General features: G+C 37.0%; 1 protein-coding gene across 3 annotated transcripts in view; it reads right to left on the bottom strand.

Annotated features, from left to right (window-relative positions):
* Positions 1–6223: 6223 nt before the first annotated feature.
* Positions 6224–20970, bottom strand: part of MME (membrane metalloendopeptidase) — a 91118-nt gene continuing 76371 nt past the window's right edge. For 2 of the 3 annotated variants that reach the window (XM_019731986.3, XM_019731987.3), the window contains exons 18-23: positions 19065–19184; positions 17499–17632; positions 17304–17369; positions 13850–13945; positions 13436–13512; positions 7540–7902 (exon numbers count right to left, since the gene is read on the bottom strand). In XM_019731986.3, coding sequence (XP_019587545.2) covers positions 7803–7902; positions 13436–13512; positions 13850–13945; positions 17304–17369; positions 17499–17632; positions 19065–19184 — 593 coding nt within the window. In that variant the 3' untranslated portion in view covers positions 7540–7802. Of the gene's footprint in view, positions 7903–13435; positions 13513–13849; positions 13946–17303; positions 17370–17498; positions 17633–19064; positions 19185–20970 lie in introns of all 3 variants that reach the window. The other variant, XM_019731985.3, reaches the window with a different exon arrangement.

The following is a 20970-nucleotide window of genomic DNA, read 5'->3' as shown; positions in this document are numbered from 1 at the left end:
TGGTCCGGCTAGGTCTTATTTTTGGGGAAACATGGCACATACCTAAGTGACAAAAGTGTGTCTACATTTTTACACTGTACTTCTAAGCAAATTAAGCTTCAAAAGTGTTAAATCATTTTCCCAAAGTCTCTGGGATAAAGTTTCTGAGAAAAGTGAAGATACTTGCATAAACTATATTTCCCCAAGTTATCATCTCTCTTAAAACTTCACCTTTGTTCTGCATGTGTTCTTGCTTTACTCTTTTTACTTTTAAAGAAATTCTTTGCTATGTAAGGATTGCATGTTTTGTGTCTTCTCTGTTTCAAGAGTAGCTAGTGAAAAAAATGATATAAAAGGGATCAAGTGACTCGCCTAGAGCAACATAAAAGATAAGATGGTAAAAAGAAAAAAAAAAAAACACCAAAATTCTAGTCTTTTAGCCAAAAGTCCTTATGTTTTTAAAGACTCACAGACTTAATTAGTGTCAAGGAAAAGTCAGAGGTAATGATCAAGGTATTAAATTTCAATGCAGTCGAAAATACAATTTTTTTTGGCAACTGGTACAGTATCCTTCCCCGAGAGGTGCCTGTGATTATGACCATTTTGAAGAGGAAATTGAGGCTTAGAGGAGCCAAATGCTAGCTGCGTAGCCAAGCTTTGACCCTGGGTGTCCCTGGGTCTAGCTGGCTTTTGCTGGATTCCAATTTTTCCATGACACTGTGGCCTAGTTCCTCTTCATGAAGATATCGTTCGCCATCTCCAAGGAGTTTGGTTTGCAAAACATTGCATCTGCGTACCTTCTGGTTTTGAGGAGACCTTGATCCTAACACTGATTTCAATTCTGAGACAATGGAAATGCAGAAAATTAGTTACTTGCTCCATGCAGTGATTTAGCACTAGGACCGGAATAAGAGTAGAATTCTAAGTTCCCAGGAATAAGATGAATGCTATCCTTATAATAAACACAACTTCTAGCAAATGTAAGAAATGTACAGGACTTCTTTAAAAGTAGAATGATAAGGTATACAATTTGAGAAGAGCATTAAATATTTGCATAAATAAGGAACACTTTTCTTGGGACAGGACATGTCAAAGAGCCAACTGTGGAGAACCGTCAGCAGTCTCAGAGTGTATGCTCCCGTTTGCTGTTTATCCAGAGCTAGCGTTGCTACATAATCATGGAATTCTTACTCTTTTGTTGCTTAATTTTGTATACGAGGTACACTTAGCCAAAATATCTCCTTGCCTCTATTTCCAATTGTCAAAATCCCATCCATAGGGTCAAATGCAACTTAAGTGTACTTCCTGCAGAATGTCTTTGGCATGCTAGGAAAGAAAATTTCTCTGAATTCTCAATTTTTCTTTTTCTCTCTTGGCATATTACACATGCAATTGTATTTATTTGTGTATGTTTTAAATGTCTCTATTATGTGAAAAGGCCAGATGTTTTCATTTATTTTTGTCTTTTAGTGGGTCCGGTAGAGATAATCTTCCAATGTGTGATATAGTGCATCACACATCAAAGGTGCCTGATGTTTCAAGGAATAAGTGAACGAATGTAGTGGATAATTGTAGTGCCAGGCGAAGAATAGTACTTTATCCTGTTTTTCTTTCTTTTTTTCTTTTTCAGCTATTTTTATTCTTGCTTCTAATGTAGTACCTTGAACATAGATGCTTATTAAGTGGTTACTGATGTAATTGTTTAAAATACTTAATGTTCTTTTAAAAATAACAAAGGTTTATGTGAAGAAAAATAGTCGTAAAATTTTATTTTTTTCATTCATTTTTCTTAAAAGACATGGTTTGGGACTAATTAGCTACAAATGAGTTGATCTTGACAGTCTAAAATGCATTTTATAAGGACATAGAGAGCTTTGATGGTAAATTTAGGTAGATTTTGGACTTCAGCATACTTTGGTTTGGCCTCTGGGCTTGTCATCTACTGTATAAATTTGGACAAATCCGTTAACCTGTGTGAAATTCAAATCCACCATCTGTAATATCAGGGGTACTAACATTTATTCACGGGTCAGTGACATTAAATGGAAACTTGATGCAAACAACCTAGATTCCGTACCTCACTCACCATAAAAACAAAGCATTGTTTCTCCTCCTTGCCACCCTCCTTTATTAATATTTTTTAATTTTCTTAAATACTAAATATAGCTAAAATACATAGTCTTCATTTTTGTCACACAACATTAAAGTTGACACTTATTAAAAATGTAACATGCACAGTGTAATCCAAACTGAGATATTTTGCCAAGCATTTAAGAAGTATCTAGTCTTACCAGTGTTTTGAACATCTGTTTCTTTTCTAGAAATGGTACTTTTCTTCTTTTGGGAAACTCTACTTCTCCAATTCTGTGGGGGATCAATGATCATAATTTCTACAACGTGCCCACTCCCCCAGGCACTAGCCAAAGGGGTGGGCATGTGTCCAAAATAAGCCAATTAGGTTTTCTCTAGGATTTGTCTAATGTGGACTGCAGTTAGAGCCTGTCCTTCCCCTGGGAAGAAAGCAGACAGTCTTGGAGTCTGAGTGTGGCTGACCATCATGGCTTTCTTTCGGGGAAAGCCAGTCTGCAATAATAAAGTCGACACATGGAAAGAAGGCCCAATGACTCATACATACCCACGTTTGGTAGTGTGGCTCAACAAAATGTCTAAATGAGCATAAGTTTGATTTTCACATTTGCAACCAAAGTCAAATATAAGCACATGTAAACAGTGAGTCACCTGGGATTAGCTGTATCCTTCTGCGTCCTCCCTGTTCAGCCTCTAAATTCGAGCATCTTACCCCCAGGTAAATCATGGTGCCTACCAGGTGAGGAATTTAGTCTGATCACTGTATAATCTACTGGCTTCTGTATGGCATTTATAGGCTGTGTCTTTAACCTTGGTATTGGTTTGGCAAATACTAGGGTTTTGTATGCGGAGAGACCAGGTAGGAAAGTATGGACATATCAATCAACCCTTTAGCATTTTCAGAAAAACAAAACAAAACAAAAACCTCAAGAGTACACGCTTTGTTCTCACAGAGCCACTATAAGCACAGTCAGCAGAAGGCCTGCCAAATTCCCCTGCTCTGTGTTAAGCAGTGTGTGTCAATGCCACCTCATGAAACTGAGATCTGGCCTGTCGGGGTGGAGGGAGGGAGCTGCTGACCAAAATCCAGTGCACCAGATTCCTTGGGTCTAAGTTGTACAAGACACGAAACTGAATAGCTTGTTAAATAAATGAGCACATCTTAAATTCAAAGGAATTATTTCTCTTTCGCAGTCAAATTATCCTTATTACCTCCATTCCATCTTTGCTCCCTTACTTCCTCCTTTCCTGCAAGTAAAATTTTTAGATGACTTTTAACATACAATATTTTCACCTTATAGAAATAGTTAAAATGCGGGGGTGGGGGGTTGGAAATAAGAATCACCTGTAATACCACCAGTCAGATATGTCCCCTATTAATTTTTGGCATATATTCTTCCAACTCTTATTCTATGCAACAACATTTTAACAAAATTGATATTTTAATGTACATCTAACATTGCACCCTTTTCATATTTTCTTTGAACAAATCAAACGTTTCCTGCTATTTAATTTTTTCTCCCTTTCTTTGATATTATAAAGCTCCCATAAACATCGGCGCGTTATATTTTTGATGTTGTATTTCAGAGGACATAGAGTACTGATAGCACGTGTGTTGAAGGAATTACACTAAGGTAACTGATAATCCAGGTGCTTAACTCCATGTTTGTCTTCCTGGATATAGAGTAAACTTTTAAGATGCATTATAATTTGAGATGATTGGAACAGAGATGTTACCAAGTGCATTTATAGGAGTAGAATCAGACGTTAACATGATTGATACCTGAAAAATTGTTAGTTTCTGGGTAGAAAAGAAATCCAGAAATACAAAAATTAGTCACAGTGGCTAGACTTCGTCTTCTACCCGGCCGAAGCCGAGAGGCCATCATTTCCTTCAGAGCCAGTGCCCGTTTTTCTCTCAGGCTTCCCTGACACAGCTTGGAGGATGAGCTTTGTCAAACAATAGAGGCACAGTAGTTTGGCTATGAGTTGCAAGTAAAAGTAGTGTTTCTCAGTTGGTGAGGAAATGCAAAATACAAAGGTGTTGAAATGAAAACAACGTTGTTAAAGAAAAGATTAGAATGCAATAAACATGGGCCACTTTGCCATCACGTGTGGCTCCTCCCTTCACCTGATCGAAAAGTCAAGCTGCTCAGTTCAGGGACGGTGCACAATGACACTTGGTTCTGCCTAAGCCATCTGTTTCTGTCCGAGACTCCCTGCAGCATCTGCCAGCCTTTTCATTGAACTTTTGAAAAGACATTAGATCAGAAAACCATGGTATCTTTGGAAGAATGGGGTGGTGAAACCAAGAAAATATTGGCAAAATAGTTTATTATCATTCATTTTTAAAAAGATTCAATTTGGCTAGCAGGAAGTATAAGAAACAGAGATAAAAGCTCCATTTGGCTTGAACATTTTTCAAGACATAAATGCTGTGTAAGTTTAATGGGGGTGGGAGAGGCCAGTATTTCAGAAAAGCAGTAATATTTAAGAAACTGGTTTTATTTTGTATTTTTGAGACTGGAACCTGAGAAAACTTCCTGATTTTCCATGTTCGACAGGGTGGAGTCTTATTTTCAAGTTACCTACTTTGAGAACACCATCTGTAACAACAGAAATAATTAAGGCTTTTGAGAAAACTAACAGAACAGCACAGACCATAAGTAAATAAAACTTTGGTCCTTTTCTTTGCACTATAATGTGGTCAAATTAGACTCAGGCACATACATGGGAATTTTGAAATTATCTTATCCAGTTATTCTTAACTGGGGACAGATTATGTGTGAGGCAGCACACATTCTCCGTCTCTTGCTGAGAACTACTGATAGAATCTGATTTTTTATTTCTGGTAGAAAAGCAAAGGCCCAAGAAAGCAGATCAAATGCCAAAGGTCAGCTTGACGTTAGTGGTGGAATAGGATTAGAAGAAAGGAATCTTCTCCCAGGATAACATTCTTTCCACCTTACACCTGGAATCCACATGGACATTGCAGCAGAGGCAGACTCCTGACCAATGGTGTCGCTGAGAATGTCTTCCTAGCCTTACCCCAGAATTACATTGGCTCCCAACAGGTAGTGTCTCAGCTTCTAAACTCTTTCTTTGACCAAGAGTCAGTCATGGTGAAACTGGATTTATGTGTGAGATTATAGCTAGGCCTTACTCGATGGAACAACTCCAGATGACTGGGAGACCATAAGGCCCCACAGAACTCAACCCCAGTGCTCAGGACAATATTCTCATATGTGAGGGATGGGGAGATATTGGTCTTCTGACTCTGTTCTGTCCCTTAGTCTCAGAAAATCTAATATTTCTAGAGACAGGAGATCCAGACACTAGAGAAGCTCCCCTTTCCCCCAAGAACATTTCACTCAAGCCCCTCCATATGGACGGGAGCCTGACATTTTAGAGAGTTAGCAGTGGAGAGTTTGCCTTTTCATAATTTGTACTAGTAGCTCTTCATGACTTCAGCTGCTCTGACAGGATAGAAACTAAACCATTCAAAGATAGTTCTCTTCATAGCTGACCGCTCCTATTGCTCCAGCTACTAATATTACTTATGAATATTTTCAGTTTACTTAAAGAAAATATACACATGTTAAATTTTCATAATGGTGGTAGTGATAAAGGGGAAAAGGATAAGAATATCCACAATTAGTTTGAAACTATATTTTCAATATTCATAACTTTAGGAAGCACTTGTGGAAATGAGTTCATTAAATATTCAAGTAAAAAAAGATGGTAATATGCAAGCATGTTCATTATTGCACTATTTCTAAAATCCTCAAATTGGAAAGTTCTCAAGTGGCTATCAAGAATGGAATGGATGGATTGTACTACAGTCACACAATAGAATATTATTTAGCAATGAGAATGAAAGATCCACAATCAAATGCAAAAATATAGATGAATCTCACACATGTAACGCTGAAAGAAGCTAGACACAAAAGAATGTATGCTGGTTGATTCTATTTACATAAAAGACAAAAACAGGCAAAACTAATGTATGATATTAGAAGTTGGGACCGTAGTTGTCCTTGCAGGTTGATGGTTGGGAGAAGGCACTTCTAGAAAGCTGGTAGGTAATGTTTTATTTCTTATAGGTGCTGGTTACCGGACTGTGTTCAGTTGAAGAAAGTTCATTGGACCGTACACGTATGCTTTACGAAATTTTTGTATTATATGTTATCTTTCAATAACATTTTTTTTAAAAAAAGGTAAATGGGCATTTTTCAAGAAGCGGTAAAATCAACAAACAGGAAAGACACAAAATCCTCATTTTCATATTTTGTTGGGATAAATAAAGATCTTGGACATGTATCTCTTTTGTAAAATATTAATCAAGTAATGGAATTAACTAAACCAGTCAACAGGACAGGAAAAAAGATCATAAAAGCCCCAAGAGATGATCTATCAGGGACTAACCAGTCCCTCCCAGAAATCTACAGAGTTAGAATTTTAGAAGCTGGTCTATCAGAGGCATGGAAACACCTCATTTCTATTCAGAAATGCGTGTTCCAAAGCTACATGGCTGGCACAACAGGCTTAGTGAGTAATGGGCTCACAATTTCCATTTATTATCAAAATATTTGCATCTGAAAAGATGAGATGCAGAGCTACATAGATACAGTTTTGCCCTTTTATTATCGCCACCTCAGGGACAGATTTAATTTTGAAAATCCTGCTTGTAAACCACAGGTCTTATGTATCTTTAGACAACTGTCCAATGGCAATTTTTAACCCAAAGTTTGTCCTTAAATCTTTTCATCAATATGATTTATAAATTTAAAAAGTCTCAAAATTTTCATCTGTATATCACTTTACAGATCTTGGTTTATAACTATTTATCTCAGTCTGAAACTTCAATATTCAATGATTACCTATAACAATCACTTAGTCATAAATGTAGTTAATAATTAAATATAAAAATTATTATTTATACATTACTACAAATCTCTTAAAAAGACCAAGTTTTGAGAGAGAGAGAGAGAGAGAGAGAGAGAAAGAGAGAGAGAGAGAGAGAGAGAAAGAGAGAGAGAGAGAGAGAGAGAGAGAGAGAGAGAGAGATATCAAGAAATTGCTTAGAAAATTTCAGGGAGCCTCAAGAATCTTGATATCAGTCAAAGCAGGTACAACAAAAGCAGTTTGAGACACTCATCAGCCCTAAGTGCCTCAAATAAAGTGATCTCAGAATGAATAACCGATGGTTGGCACAGTTAGTTTAAAACTCTATCAGTCTCAAGCCCCCAGTATGTAGAAGAATTCTTTGGAAGAGATTTGAAGAAGCGTAAATGTTGCAAATAAAAGTAGAAACAAATACTTCAGCAATGAGTTTTTAACTCGCGCATGACTGCTGTGCTTTTGGTGCCAATAGTCTTCTTCAACCTCTTCTTTCTCCCTTTGATTAGAAATCCCACTCTACATAGTAGTTAACTCTGTTTTCAAGAGACAACATCAAACTGGCAGATCATATGAGAAACAGAAATGAATGGTAATATTATCTTTAGAGATTAAGCATTATTTACACAGTGCGAAATGATTGATTTGATGGACATTAGACCCGGAGCTCCACCCCTTTTCCAGAATAACCTAACTTCATTTTTATTATGATGCGCTCCTCTCTCTTAACTATCCCCATGTAATTACAGTGGCCTCTATGGCCCACTCCCTTGGACAGAGTTCCTCATTTCTGTGGTGTTGACAAGTCTAGCCAAGGGTTGCCCCACTTCTTCTGATCACCAAACCCGGCATTTTTTTTCTGGATTCATGTATGAATTCTTGAGGCAATGAAAGGCTTCTGAAAACTCAGGGGAGTTCTGCAAAGTCCCAATAATCCTGTGAAAAAAACAAACAAAAGTCAGCAGCAGTATTTGGTACTGATGTCCATACCATGTGGGAGTGCTATAGAATATTTCTATGTAGGCCAAGTGAGTTAATTTGGAATGTATAGTTTAAAAGGAAAACAAGAAAAGAAATTGGTAGAATTAATCCGTTCTTCTCATGAACAGAACTGTTAAATGGAAAGGCAACGAAGTATAGGAGTTAAGAGACCAGATTTTAAAGATAGATTGTATGGCTTGCATCCTTCTTATCAGTTGTATTTATTTAGCCCCTCTGTGCCTCAGTCTCCTTTTCTGTAAAATGCATACAATAATAGTACCTGCATCTTAGGATTTTCACGGAGAGTTAATTTAAAAACATCCTCTATGTGTTGGTAAAATAAATGTATAATTCATATTTGGAATTGCAGTTAACATAAGAAGAGTTTGCTCAAAGAACAAAGCCATGATTTTTCACTATCTCCTGAAAGGGCTCACACAATAATTTAAATATAAGAGACTTTAAATGGGTATTTGCTGATTTAATAGAGATGATAACAACTATTTTCTTCTCTTCCCAAAGAACTCCATAAATATCGGAAACTGGATTCAGCCTGAATAACTGGAAAGGGCTGGCATAATGCCAATTTATTCTTGTTTCTGGCCCCAATGGACAAAAACAACACTGTCTAACCCACTGTTGACACCAAGCAGCGTTTGAGGGGAGACACAGGTTAGTACAATGATACAGAAGTGATGTTTTCCCATCCATCCTGAACCAGCTCCTTCCATTCTTCTCCCATTGGGAACATCCACCACATCCACCTTGGGTTGGGAGTAGGTGGCCGGGAAGCAAGCGGACTGGAGTAGGGAGACAACTGGGAGCAAGTGACACGAGTACCTTCTAATTTACAGAGCTCTCCATACCTGGTAGATGTGCTAACATGTATAACTCTTAGCACTTCTCTCCCCTCTAACCCATTCTCCACACAGCAGTCAGAGTGATCGTCCAAATTTAGATCAAATTCCATAGTTCCCTTATTTCGAGCCTTCCAGGAGGCTTGCTTTAAGGAGATTCAACCTCCTCACCAAAGTCTCCAACGTCCTGATGGCTCCAGCCGACCTTCCTGGCCTCCTCATGGTACCTTTCTTTTCCCATTTTTCATGAGGCTCAAACTACACTGACCTACTTTCCATTCTCAAACTCGCCAAGTTCTTTCCCTCTTCAGAGCCTGCTGCTCCTGCCGGGCCCACTCCCTGGCAAGTTACTCCCCGGCGACTCCATGGCTAACTCCTCCTCAGCCTTCATGCCTCTGCTTAAACACAGCTCCTCAGAGCCTTTCCTCAAATGCTGTTCACATTAGTTCCTCCCCGCTGTACTAGCCCTGTCCCCGCACGTCTCACAGTTTACAATGATTTGTTCTCCTCCTTTACTTCCTGACATACCCCCTACACTGGACTCTCTATGAGGGCAAAATACTAGGCATACCTTGCTCCCTGCTGCACCCCCCAAGCCTAGCACAGTGCTTTGCATATGGCAGGACTCATTACACACTGGATGAAAGAACCTGTCGCTGGATCATGGTGATGACTCGTACAGGAGTAAACAGGGTATTATGAAGAAAAACATTGCTTAGCATTTTTGTTGTTTAATTACTACTATGGGCCAATTAGGACAGAAAGAAAGCATTTCCTTTCCCTATCCCCATTCTAGGAAAGAAAGATCCATATCGAATTTCTCAAAGTCTGACTTCCTAATGTGTCACTCATTACCACATCGACTACCTCTCAGTACCTCCCACCACAACTCCCCTATCCTTCAAGGAAGATGTAAACGTTTTTTGGTTTTTAGGACTCCCAGAGGAGTCCTAAAGATTAAAAGGAATCTTCCACCACTAGGAGTTAGCAGTACAATAGTCGATCTAATGTACACTCAGCTCTCCCTCTCTATGCTATCACCTCTCTTTCTAGCCAAAGGCTTCACTTAGATAATGTGATTCTGAATAATTAGGTCAACAACGTACCTGGGCTTCATTTACTTTCCTAGGATTCTGGTTATTGCTTGGTTGTTTATAACATCAAATCTTTGGGTGTATGACATAAATAATCTATTTTAAAGAGTGAATACATTATTAATAAAAAATGAATCCCTTCTCTGAGAGTAGGATCATATTTCATTAACATATTTCATGCTATATGAAAACTATATAGTTTTTGAGTTTGTGTTTATAATAACAGAAGATAATAAAGGCTTTTACTGATTATTTCTTAGAGTGATTTACTTTGAACTTTTCACTTTATTATATAAACTATTTTATTTTATTGCTGCTGTTTATTCCCTTGGCAAATAATCACTTGTATTAAAAACATCTCTAGGTGGAGAGTCAGGGGAGGAAGAATTGGAAGAAAACGGCTGAAAAGGTACAAACTTCCAGTTATGGATGTTAGCTGAACCTATTGTGGTAATCATTTTATAATATACATGTAAATCAAACAATCATGCTGTATGCTTTAAACTTATATAGTGATATATGTGTGTCATTTATTTCCCATTAAAACTGGAAAACACAAAAAACAAAAAACAAAAAATCTAAGAGATACGGAGTTGAACATCGTGTGGCTAAGAATGGACTTTGTATCCTATAACTTATCTGACTACTCGTGTCTGCAATTAACTGGAATTTTGAATTATGTACGTCTATGAGCTTTTTGCAATTAATGGATCCTCTGACAACCTTTTGTTACTACTTTTAAATGAATGACTAGATTCATTTATGAATAAACTGTCCAATCTTTACCATTAATGTTCATAATTCTTTTAGTTAATTAGATTCATTTCTGAATAAACTATCAAATCTTTACCATTAATTAATGTTCATAATTCTTTTTAAAGTAAGTTCACATTGATCAGCATATGCTTCATTCACTATTTCAGAAATTTCTACATAAATCATTAGACTTTTTTTTTAGTAGCCACTCAATGCCTCTTAGTTTTCAAGGTTCCTTAAAAAATATGTTTTACTTTAGCCAGCCAGGAAGCAGCCTGTTTCCAAAACTAAATGTAACCTCAACGTTTTGCCAAGGAAATCCCTTTACCTCCAGAGAAAATATTTCCTTTACAAAAGGTTGGCATTCCATTTACCCTTTAAAAAAACAAATAAACACACACACTCCTCTTAATTTGAATGAAAAATAGTCAAAGAGACATCTTTTGGGCCAGAACAAAGAAAATGAAAGTTGCAAATAATTTTACATATTTATAATAAGTTAATAAATCTTTTACAAATAAAAAAATCTACATATTTATAATAAAATTGTCAGTTTAAGATTGGTGGTAGGAAACAGTTACATTTACCTACATATCACTTAACCAGTGAGTAAACAGTTATTGACATTCTCAACTATCCAGACATAAGAAATGAACAACAAAAAGCCCTTGACTGTCAGCTAACATAGAATATTGCGAAGGCCTTGTTACTTTATTCACAGAAATTCTTATTCTGTTCATTCATTTATCTAAAACCAACCCTAGTACTAATTTTCAAACACACACATGTAATAGGCACTTCAGATACGTTAATATTAATCCTCCTAGCAACTCTCGTAATAATTTAATACTTATTTTATACATCAAGAAATTGAGACACAGAGGTTAACTAACAGCTCAAAAGTGGCAGAGCCCTGGTTGAAACTCAAATGTATCTTACTTCGAAGCATGCTTTCGTTTTTTCCATACAAATGTAGGGATATGTTTTCTGAGTTAATTAGAATGGCAGAATGAGATGGCCAAAAGCAGGCAATGTTGTAAGAGGAAAGAGAACTAGGGATGAAACAAACAAACAAAACCTTAATAAAATGCCCAAATGAAAAATCTAAAAGCATCACCATGGGTGACTCTTTAGTGTAGGAATAAATAGCTGCCCACACTGTAGGTTGTGAGGATTTCACTAAACTAATAAACAGCAAAACCATAACTATTAATCATAACAACAGTTTGTATCTTCAAAAAAAAAAAAAATGTTAGTTTTTATTTAAGATACTGTGTTAGTAAGGCAAGAAAGTAGAATATGTATTTTAAACATAGAAATTTTAATCTAGTGGTTAAGACAAAAATGTTAATACTCAAGAGACAAATTGTAGCTGTCAAAAAATGAACTTGCAACCTCCATTCTCCGAGGACACCAGATATACCAGATATTACAATATTACTTAAATTCACTTAGGCTTTAATGGACATATGCTTTAGTTCATGAGGTATGCAGGGCAGAGTTTCGACAGTTTAGATTGTTATGGTAATTTATGTGAATTTATAATTGCTGTTTTCCTCAGAAGTAGATTCTTACACCTTAACTTCCAAAGACTTCAGTAAGAAAAAAGACAACTTTTCAAAATTGAAATTAAAAGCTACTTGGATAAACCGTATTGTCAATGGATCCAGTGACTTTTGTTGCTCATCACTGAAAAAGCAGTTAATTTGGATATTCTAGCAAGACTAAATTTTGCTTGGATTACACACATAATGGACATACACTAAACAGTGAATAAATTTTGAAAGAACTGTTAAGGCAAATACTAAATGATGATGATGACAATGATGATACTAGAACAAAATGAATAAATTCTTTAATTTTTAAATGTGATCTTTTATTGTTTCACAATTAAATATGGTTTTTCCTTAGGAGTGAATGATGTGGGCATTATGTCTATGTTTATTTAGGAAGGGCTTTTAAAATTCAGCCCAGTGGTATCTCTTTTGTTCTCAAACTCTGTTTTCCAACTATCCTACAGAATTTTAAATTTGCTTTGCAGATATTCTTGCCTGAGAAGGGCTGTTTTTAATCAGCAAATCAGTGATGACATATTATAATACCTGGGGAAAGGGTAGTATTAGGAATTTCATCCTAAAATGGATACATAAGGATTTAGGCTATAACATTCAAATATTGGTTAGAGTGATTCTCTTTCAATCCAATGTTCTCTTAGGTTTTCTGATTAGGGAAGGACTTTAGATATCTTCTAACTCAACCTTCCATTCTGCAGAGCATTTTTCTCCAGTGTCCTTGATGGGTTGTTCTCTGATCTCTACTTCAAGGTACTCTCTCCTGGAGCTTTGGCGATAACTTTATTCCATGTGAGACAACCTCTAATTACCAGAAAGTTTCCCTTTATGTCGAATGGAAATCTTTCTTTTGATACAGCTAGCTACTCATTGGTCCTAGGCCTAAACCTTTCACAGCCTCTTAGGAATATCTTTGTGGTAACTTCAAATAGAGCCACTGTTCCGAGGTGAAATCTTTGCACAGAGCCTAAATCACGTGTACTCTGAAGATACAAGCAGTAAGGCCTACACTTGTACAAATGTGACATTTACCCTGATGTGTTCTGTTGATCCTATCTGAAACCCTCAAAATTAAAAAAAAACAAAACAAAAACAAACCAAACTGCTAGATTTCCAAATTTATAGAATCAGAGTTAGAAAAGGCCGATTTCCAAAACTGGAAGTAATGGAGTCAACTGGAGCACCTTGACTGCTGTTCAAACCCACGCACCTGAAATTGCCTGGACTGTGGACATCTGTTTTAATGGAGTTGACTGCGTATTCTGGCCTGTAGGTCCCACACCACACCTAGGGATAGGAATAGAAAAAGGAACATAGTGTGCTTAGGTTTAATCAAGGGTTACTTGTTTGGGCAGGCAGGGGGAAAAGTCAACTTCCTGTTGTAAAACTTAAATTGGAATTCTGTATTCCTCAGCAATTTACCCTTTAAATAATGTTTAAAGATAGGCAACCAGGAGCATAATTGTCATTAATCTGATCTGACAACCTGTTATTAGATTTAGTCAAGTCAAACAATCTGCCACAATTGATTAAAACAAGAAAACTCAGCATGTGATATCTAACTTACTATAAAATTATAATTCAAAATGATTTTCATATTTATCAATCAAGAAAGGTACAATACCTGGGCAAAGTTCAAGAAGAATAGTTGTTTGTGATTTAGGTCAAGTCCAGGAAGTAATTTTTCTTCGCCATTCTTTTTAACATAATTTTGATAGGCCTAGGCATTTGATGAAACAGAAACATGATGTTTATAATTTCCAAATTTACACACACACACACACACACACACACACACACACACACACATGCCATGTAACCAAGTAGTTAACCTTTTGTGTCAGAATCATCATAATAATATATTTAGATATGGCAACCTACAACTATTTCATGGATTAGAAAGAAAACTAGAATTTATTTATAAATGCTCTGTAAAGAAGAGGATACCAATTAACAGGTCACAAGAGGCTAACACATGTCAGGTGATCAATAAATGTTAGTTGAATGAATGGATGACTTAAATAAGTAGTGAAAAACTTATCTAAATGTTGTTCTATTAATAGATAAGTCCAGCTATTGATAGTTGGAAGAATGGATTGCCAAGGGAGTCCATAATTGCTATATTTAGCTTAGTTACTACTCTTAGCAAAATATACTTACTCTAGACTTTGAATGATTCTTGCCAAAGTCAAGGGATTCTCTTAAGATCACTTAGAGGCCTAGTATCCTATGATTCTAAAAATAAGGATGAGTAATTATTTTGGCACCCTGAACACTAGGCAAAACTGAACCTCAGTTACATTAGGAAGAAGGAATTTAGATTACTTGAATATCAGAAAATGCTCTCAATTCTAAAGGATTTATGGAAACTATTGATAAATGTAGTTTTCCTCTACTAAATATACTTAAGAAATAGGTTGACAACACACTTTTTGAGATATATCACTTCCAATTTAATATAAGAGAAAGTGATCAATTAGATATGCAGAAAATCTATTTCCCTTTCTACTTGCCATTAACATAAATTTATTGAGTCTCTACTATATAAAGATGCTGGGTAAATGGGGGATACTTGAACCTGCTCACTCTTAGGGAGCTCACCATCTAGCAGGGGTCAGGCCATTAAATGTTTTGATTTCATGTATAAAAAATATTTGCACAATTGTGATTTGCTTAATAATTCTGTACTTGTTCTAAGGGAGGATCCCCATGGAAGTCTACTGAACCCAGATTTTGGCCGGATTTTTACAGCTGTGATTCTTAATCTGGCTGCATGTTAGAATAACCATGGGAGTATTAAGAGTCCCAACGCCTTCTGCTTCCAGGCAAGTTGGAGGGATAAGGACTGGATTTACTCTCCTGCTCAAACAACCAACTGATGGACAAATACATATGAAACAATGGCTTGCATGACACTGGACATCAGGAAAAAGGAGAGTGTGATCTCTGTGAGTTGGTAAACAAATAAGACAAGCCCTGATTGGCCCAGCTTATTGCTTGAGCATATACAGGCTACAATGCAGAGAAAGGAAGCCCAATCAGAGTCCAAGGGACTCCCTGAGTTGAGGAGAAGGAACTGAGAGTTCAGGAACTCAAGGACAGGGTACTGAAGAGGAGAAAGCTGCACAGATTAGAGGATCTTAAGAGATCAGATGGTCCCCTCAAGCATTCAGCTGAGTATGTGAGTATGCATATAAGCAAACTATCCAGGACTAGGGAAGGAATTAAGCACAAGGATCAGAGATAAAAATGTCTGGTACTAGGGGCAGCTGGATGGCTCTGTTGGTTAGAACACGAGCTCTTAACAATAGGGTTGCGGGTTCGATTCCCACATGGGCCAGTGAGCTGCACCCTCCACAACTAGATTGAAGACAATGAGCTGCTGCTGAGCTGCTGGAGGGGCAGCTAGATGACTCAGCTGGTTAGAGTGCGAGCTCTTAACAACAAGGTTGCCAGTTCAATTCCCACATGGGATGGTGGGCTGCTTCCCCTGCAACTAAAGATTGAAAATGGCGACTGAACTTGGAGCTGAGCTGTGCCTCCACAACTAGATTGAAGGACAACGACTTGACTTGGAGCTGATGGGCCCTGGAGAAACACACTGTTCCCCAACATTCCTCAAGTAAAAAAAATTAAAAAAAAAAAGCCTGGTACTCACACCTGACAAAAATGAAGGACCTCAAGATTCACACAGTAGGGTCTTGCCTCAGCACTGGAGAGTAACTTTTTCGATTACATTCCTAGTCTCACCTAATAAGTTGTAAGAGCAAGATCCAAAAGGATCAAACCATTTCTGAGGAATTTAACTGTGTCCTAGAATAAAGCTCAAGAATATTGATAGGAAAACAAAAATATCCATCACCCAAAGAGGTAAAATGCACAATGTCAGGCATCCAGTAAAAAAATTACCAAGCATTCAATAAAGTAGTAATCTACCACCTCCTGGGACATGGCTAGGATTCATTCTTTTTGCAAACTTTGCAGCCAGCTAATCTCCCAAGCCTCATACTCTGATCATCCATGTTCTGCCAAGTGACAGGCCCTATCAGTCGTCTTTCCCACACTGCTCTGCTGCTTCTTCTTTCCTGACCCAACCACTGAGGCTCCCCTTCTCCCCTCTAACCCAAATATTTCTATGGTGAACAAATAATCCTACATCCTCATTTATCTGTGGAACATTTGATCCATCTTCTCCTCAGAGAAGCCTGATTCTATCCTGGAGACACCTTGTCCCCTGTATTCTCTCGAGTAGACTCTGCTGGTTCTTCCACATCTGGGTTCTCTCAGGGTTGGAAGAAGCATTGGAAATTACCCTCACTCCTCATTGCTGCTTCCAAGGCCAGTATTCCTCCACTTTTTGTGAAAATCCCTACTTTTGTCTTTCGCATTTGGTATCTATTAAGCCATCTTTTAATTCTTATTTAAACCATCAAATAATGTCATCTTTTATGGAGGGTTTGTAGCTGTGTCTTCAGCACCTAGAGTAGTGCAAAATACAGAGGAAAGCCCTCAAATGCAAAAATGAATGGAAAGCTAAATGAGATTCTAAGGGATGGCTCATGATAAACTCCTCTGGCTATAATAGTTTGGATGACTAAAAGGCCACATGCTGAATGTCACTTAGTCCCTCACTGTATCATTGTAACTGGACTGTGGTTTAATATTACGCCTGTGAATTATGCTAATGATGGTTCCCAAATACCGCTTCACTTGTGAAAACTGAGGGTCCTGTTCAGTACGTTGATCAATGACTCTGAAATAATCCTTTATAATGGAGCATCTTTTGTAATACATTTATTTCAGAGATTATTTCGCAGAAAAAGGTCGCCTCCTCTGTGGACCTGCATATCTCCTGGTTTCTGTTGCTGTAACATTCTATGTTTCCTCCTCTCCTCAGCTTCTCGTGTTTGGCTCAGTCACACTGTATTGCCCCTGCCAGGGTAGCACAGTAACAATCCTCTTCCTCCTCACATTTCCCACTTTCATCATTTATTGCTCACATGATATATGTCCTTTGCAAAAGGCTTTACATGAATGATTAGATATGATACATATGGGAAGAAAATATTATTACTCACTCTGTATGCTTGGCCAATACCTCCATTATCAGCAATGTTTTCTCCCAGTGTATTCATCCCATTGAGCTGTTAAAAAATAAAACAAAACATACGCTTAAAAGACCCTTAACTGTATTCTGATTGTTGCGAAAGCATCAATAATTCACTTAAGATTGACCGTATCTAACATTTGTCATGAGAAGGCTGATGACATACATGCTGTCCACCGGCTAGGCTCCAGGAGAAGTTTCCGTACTGGTACACCATGCACTGAGACTGGTCTTTAAAATTATTTGCAGACTGTTGAGTCCACCAGTCAACGAGGTCTCCATCCTTGTTAAAATGTCTGCCTGTATTTGTTTAAGTAAAACGAGAACTCATTATGTCAAAAATTACAATAAGATATCTTTAATTTAAATGGTAAGAACTAAAATACCATGTGTGAGAGAACATTAAATTGGACAAATAATGAGAGGAACTGTTATGCTTTCTCATCCAGCGTTGATGAAACCTGGACTGCCAGGGCTTTCTGCTGAAATGCTTTAGTATTAATCCAAATATTTCACCCACTTGGCTCTTGATATCTTAGCTGAGGCCACCAGATAAACACTCTTAAAATCGTGCCTTGTTTCTGTTCCATGGTTTTCACCTGAACCAAGTCTGTTTAATTTGATGTTTTGAAATTTTAAAAGGTCAATATTTTTATTCTGGCATTCGCTTCATATCTCAAACCCTCATGACACTTTGTAGACTCAGCTTCTACTTCAAGCACAAAGAAAAAGTCACCTTTCCTCCTGGAACTTTCCTGCCAACTCTAAGCACATTGCTCTTTCCCGTTTTTTTGAGCTACAATAGCATTGATCTATTTTGACACTGAATTACATCATCTTTTTAATAGTTGTCTATGATGTAGTGAGTAAGAAAAGGGCTATGAAGACAAACTACCTGAACTCACATCTTGGTTCCACCAATTCCTAGCTTTGTAACTTTGAGCAAATCTTTTATGTACCTTTATTTTTTTCCATTAAAAAGAAATGAAAAAAAGTATTAGTACCTACCTGTGAAGAGTACTGTTTAGTTAATTTAGTTGTCAGACACTTAGTAAATCCTTTTCAAACTTGTACCCTTCCTGTCTCCTTTTCTTTCTCTGGCTCTCTAACGTTAGGTCTAGTTAAGGCTTAATTACTCTCTCTCCATTGTTTTCTTCCTATTTTCTTTCCACTTACAAACCAATCTTTATCATACCTTCTACTATCACCTCTTTTCATATCTCCTGACTTTACTTATATTACTCTCAAATATCAGTGAAACTCAAAATCTATTTTGCCAATCAAAAATCTATTTTGCAGCATATAAACATTTAAGTGCCTACTGTTTGCAAGTTAAAGATGGAAAAAAAATAAAGGAAGAAGTCCCTGACCACAAGCAGTTTAAGAGTTTTATGACTATGGACATCTTACTGATTTTAAGACACGGACACTGTGCTCTAAAAGTCTGGCGAGATAAGACATAAACAATCATGAAATAAAACCAAATGTTATCCTTGATGTTTGCTCAATGTATTTGTTTTATTGTATCAGTGTGAAGCACATACTTCTTACCTCACTGTTAGGGATTTCTGATCTTCTCGACACTTTAAAAGGAACACTAAAAGTATGGTGATGATTATTAGGTCAATGATATGCAGGTGAATCAATGTGTTTTGTATTGATAAATTATAATAACTTTTCATTAGGTTTATTAGGCTCTATCTTAGTCAAAGGAAGGTCAACTGCACTTTACCACTGTCATCAAAGCCATGGGTGATTTCATGTCCTATGACCATGCCGATGCCCCCATAGTTCAAGGAGTTAGACTGCTGGACACTGAAGAAAGGGGGCTGCAGGATGCCAGCTGGGAAGACTACAAGGAAAGAAGATGGTTAAGGATCATGTACGGCATTATTTTGTGATGGCAGGCAGGCCTGGGGTTGGCTTTTTGCCTGCCAAGCTCTTTTCCAGTATTTCCATTTAACTTAATTATATACAAAAATATTTTGTGATAGAAATAAATGCAGGTCTTTTATTATTGATGACAACAAGAGTTCATCCTGGATCAGCACCATAATCTGTGATTTATAATCACAATTCACTTGACAGCCTCTGTTAGACTGTTTTCTGCTCTAAGGAATTTAGAGCAAGGGGAAATGATCATCTTCATTCAGAAGGTCTGTTTTCTCATTGTAAATATTTGGGAGAAATAGCCACTTAACAACACAAGTATTACTTTCAATGTTATCGCTAACATTTTATCCATCTACCAAAACTTACTAGATAAACAGAGCCACTCAATTGAAGGTATCCCCCAATCATATACACATATTTTATTTTCATCAAGGCATCTATGAGTATTTATTTCCTTATTTATGGTTGTTGTCCCCCTTTTTCTTGACTGCTCCACCTTCCAGCACCTCAACTATTAGCTCTTTGAGAGCAGAGATTTGTGTGTCCATACACGTTGGTTTGTTTTTGAGTTCATTTGTCTTTCCAGTTCACTATCTCTAGTACCTAAAAATAGAATGCTGCCTGGAACATTCTAGGTGCTTAGAAAATGTGTTGAATAAATAAATAACCAATAATAAGCAAATGAATAAATGAATTTATTATGGTGTCCCAAAAACTTTAGTAAATAAATAATTTTTATATGTCTACCTTGACATCTACATTAACTTGCTAAATTTCTACACTTAGCTGTCTTACTACCTCTTTAAATTTCATGTTTCAAACATCAAACTCCTCACTTCCCCCTCTAAGCCATAACTCTTTTGACTTTATTATTTCTGTTAATGGCATTTGAAGGGTCTCAGTTCATCCAAAGTGAACATTTTCTACTTATCTTAGATGCTCCCTTTCTTTTACACAGTCTTGTGTAGTCTGCTTAGGAAAAGACCAGATCATATCCCTTCCTTCTAGTAGCAGTTCCTCTGTTTCTGTCATCCTCTCAGTCTTACTGACACCATCCTAGCTCACATGCTCATTCCTTGTCATAAGAATTAATTTCCCACTTGGTCTTCTCACTTCCTGTCTCACCCAATTATAATCTATGCTAAATCTAATCTATCCTGCAGCCAGACTGAAGTGCAACTCTGGTCATTACCACTCCCTTGCCAAAAAACCGTGGATGGCTTATCATGGCTCTGTAACAAAACACAGAATCTTTTTCCTGGCCTGACTCCAGGGTCCTTCCCTAATTCTTTGTCTCCCTCTTGACCTCCCCTTCCCTCATATATAATATTCATAACTTCATGATTTTCTTTTTCATGTTTTAAAACTCTAGCATTCACTGAATAACTGAAACATTATGCTCTGTAATGAAATCATTAGTAAAACATCTATTGCACTCAACCTTGGGCCATTGCTATGTGGGATACCAGGAATAAACGAGAAGGGCCCTGACTTTAAGAAATTTAAGATCTACTTAACACAGCGTAGAAAATATTGTTTCTTTGTCTTTCTGGTGGGGTGAATATGACATAGCCTTACACATGTTTCAGGGATAACTATTAGATATTTACAGAGGACTTTAAAAATAAGCTGGGCATTTTAATTGCTCTCTAGACCTTTAAAAAAGAATCTGTCAAGTTGCTGTAACATTCAAAATGACAAAATAATAATAATAATAAAAAAAACACTTTGGTGAATTTTGATGA

This window comes from Rhinolophus sinicus, chromosome 17, assembly GCF_057876585.1.
Source record: "Rhinolophus sinicus isolate RSI-liver-muscle chromosome 17, RSI-T2T, whole genome shotgun sequence".
NCBI classification, from domain to species: Eukaryota; Metazoa; Chordata; class Mammalia; order Chiroptera; family Rhinolophidae; genus Rhinolophus; species Rhinolophus sinicus.
Note: the sequence above shows the minus strand (reverse complement) of the source record. Positions and strands in the feature narration are given on the sequence as shown.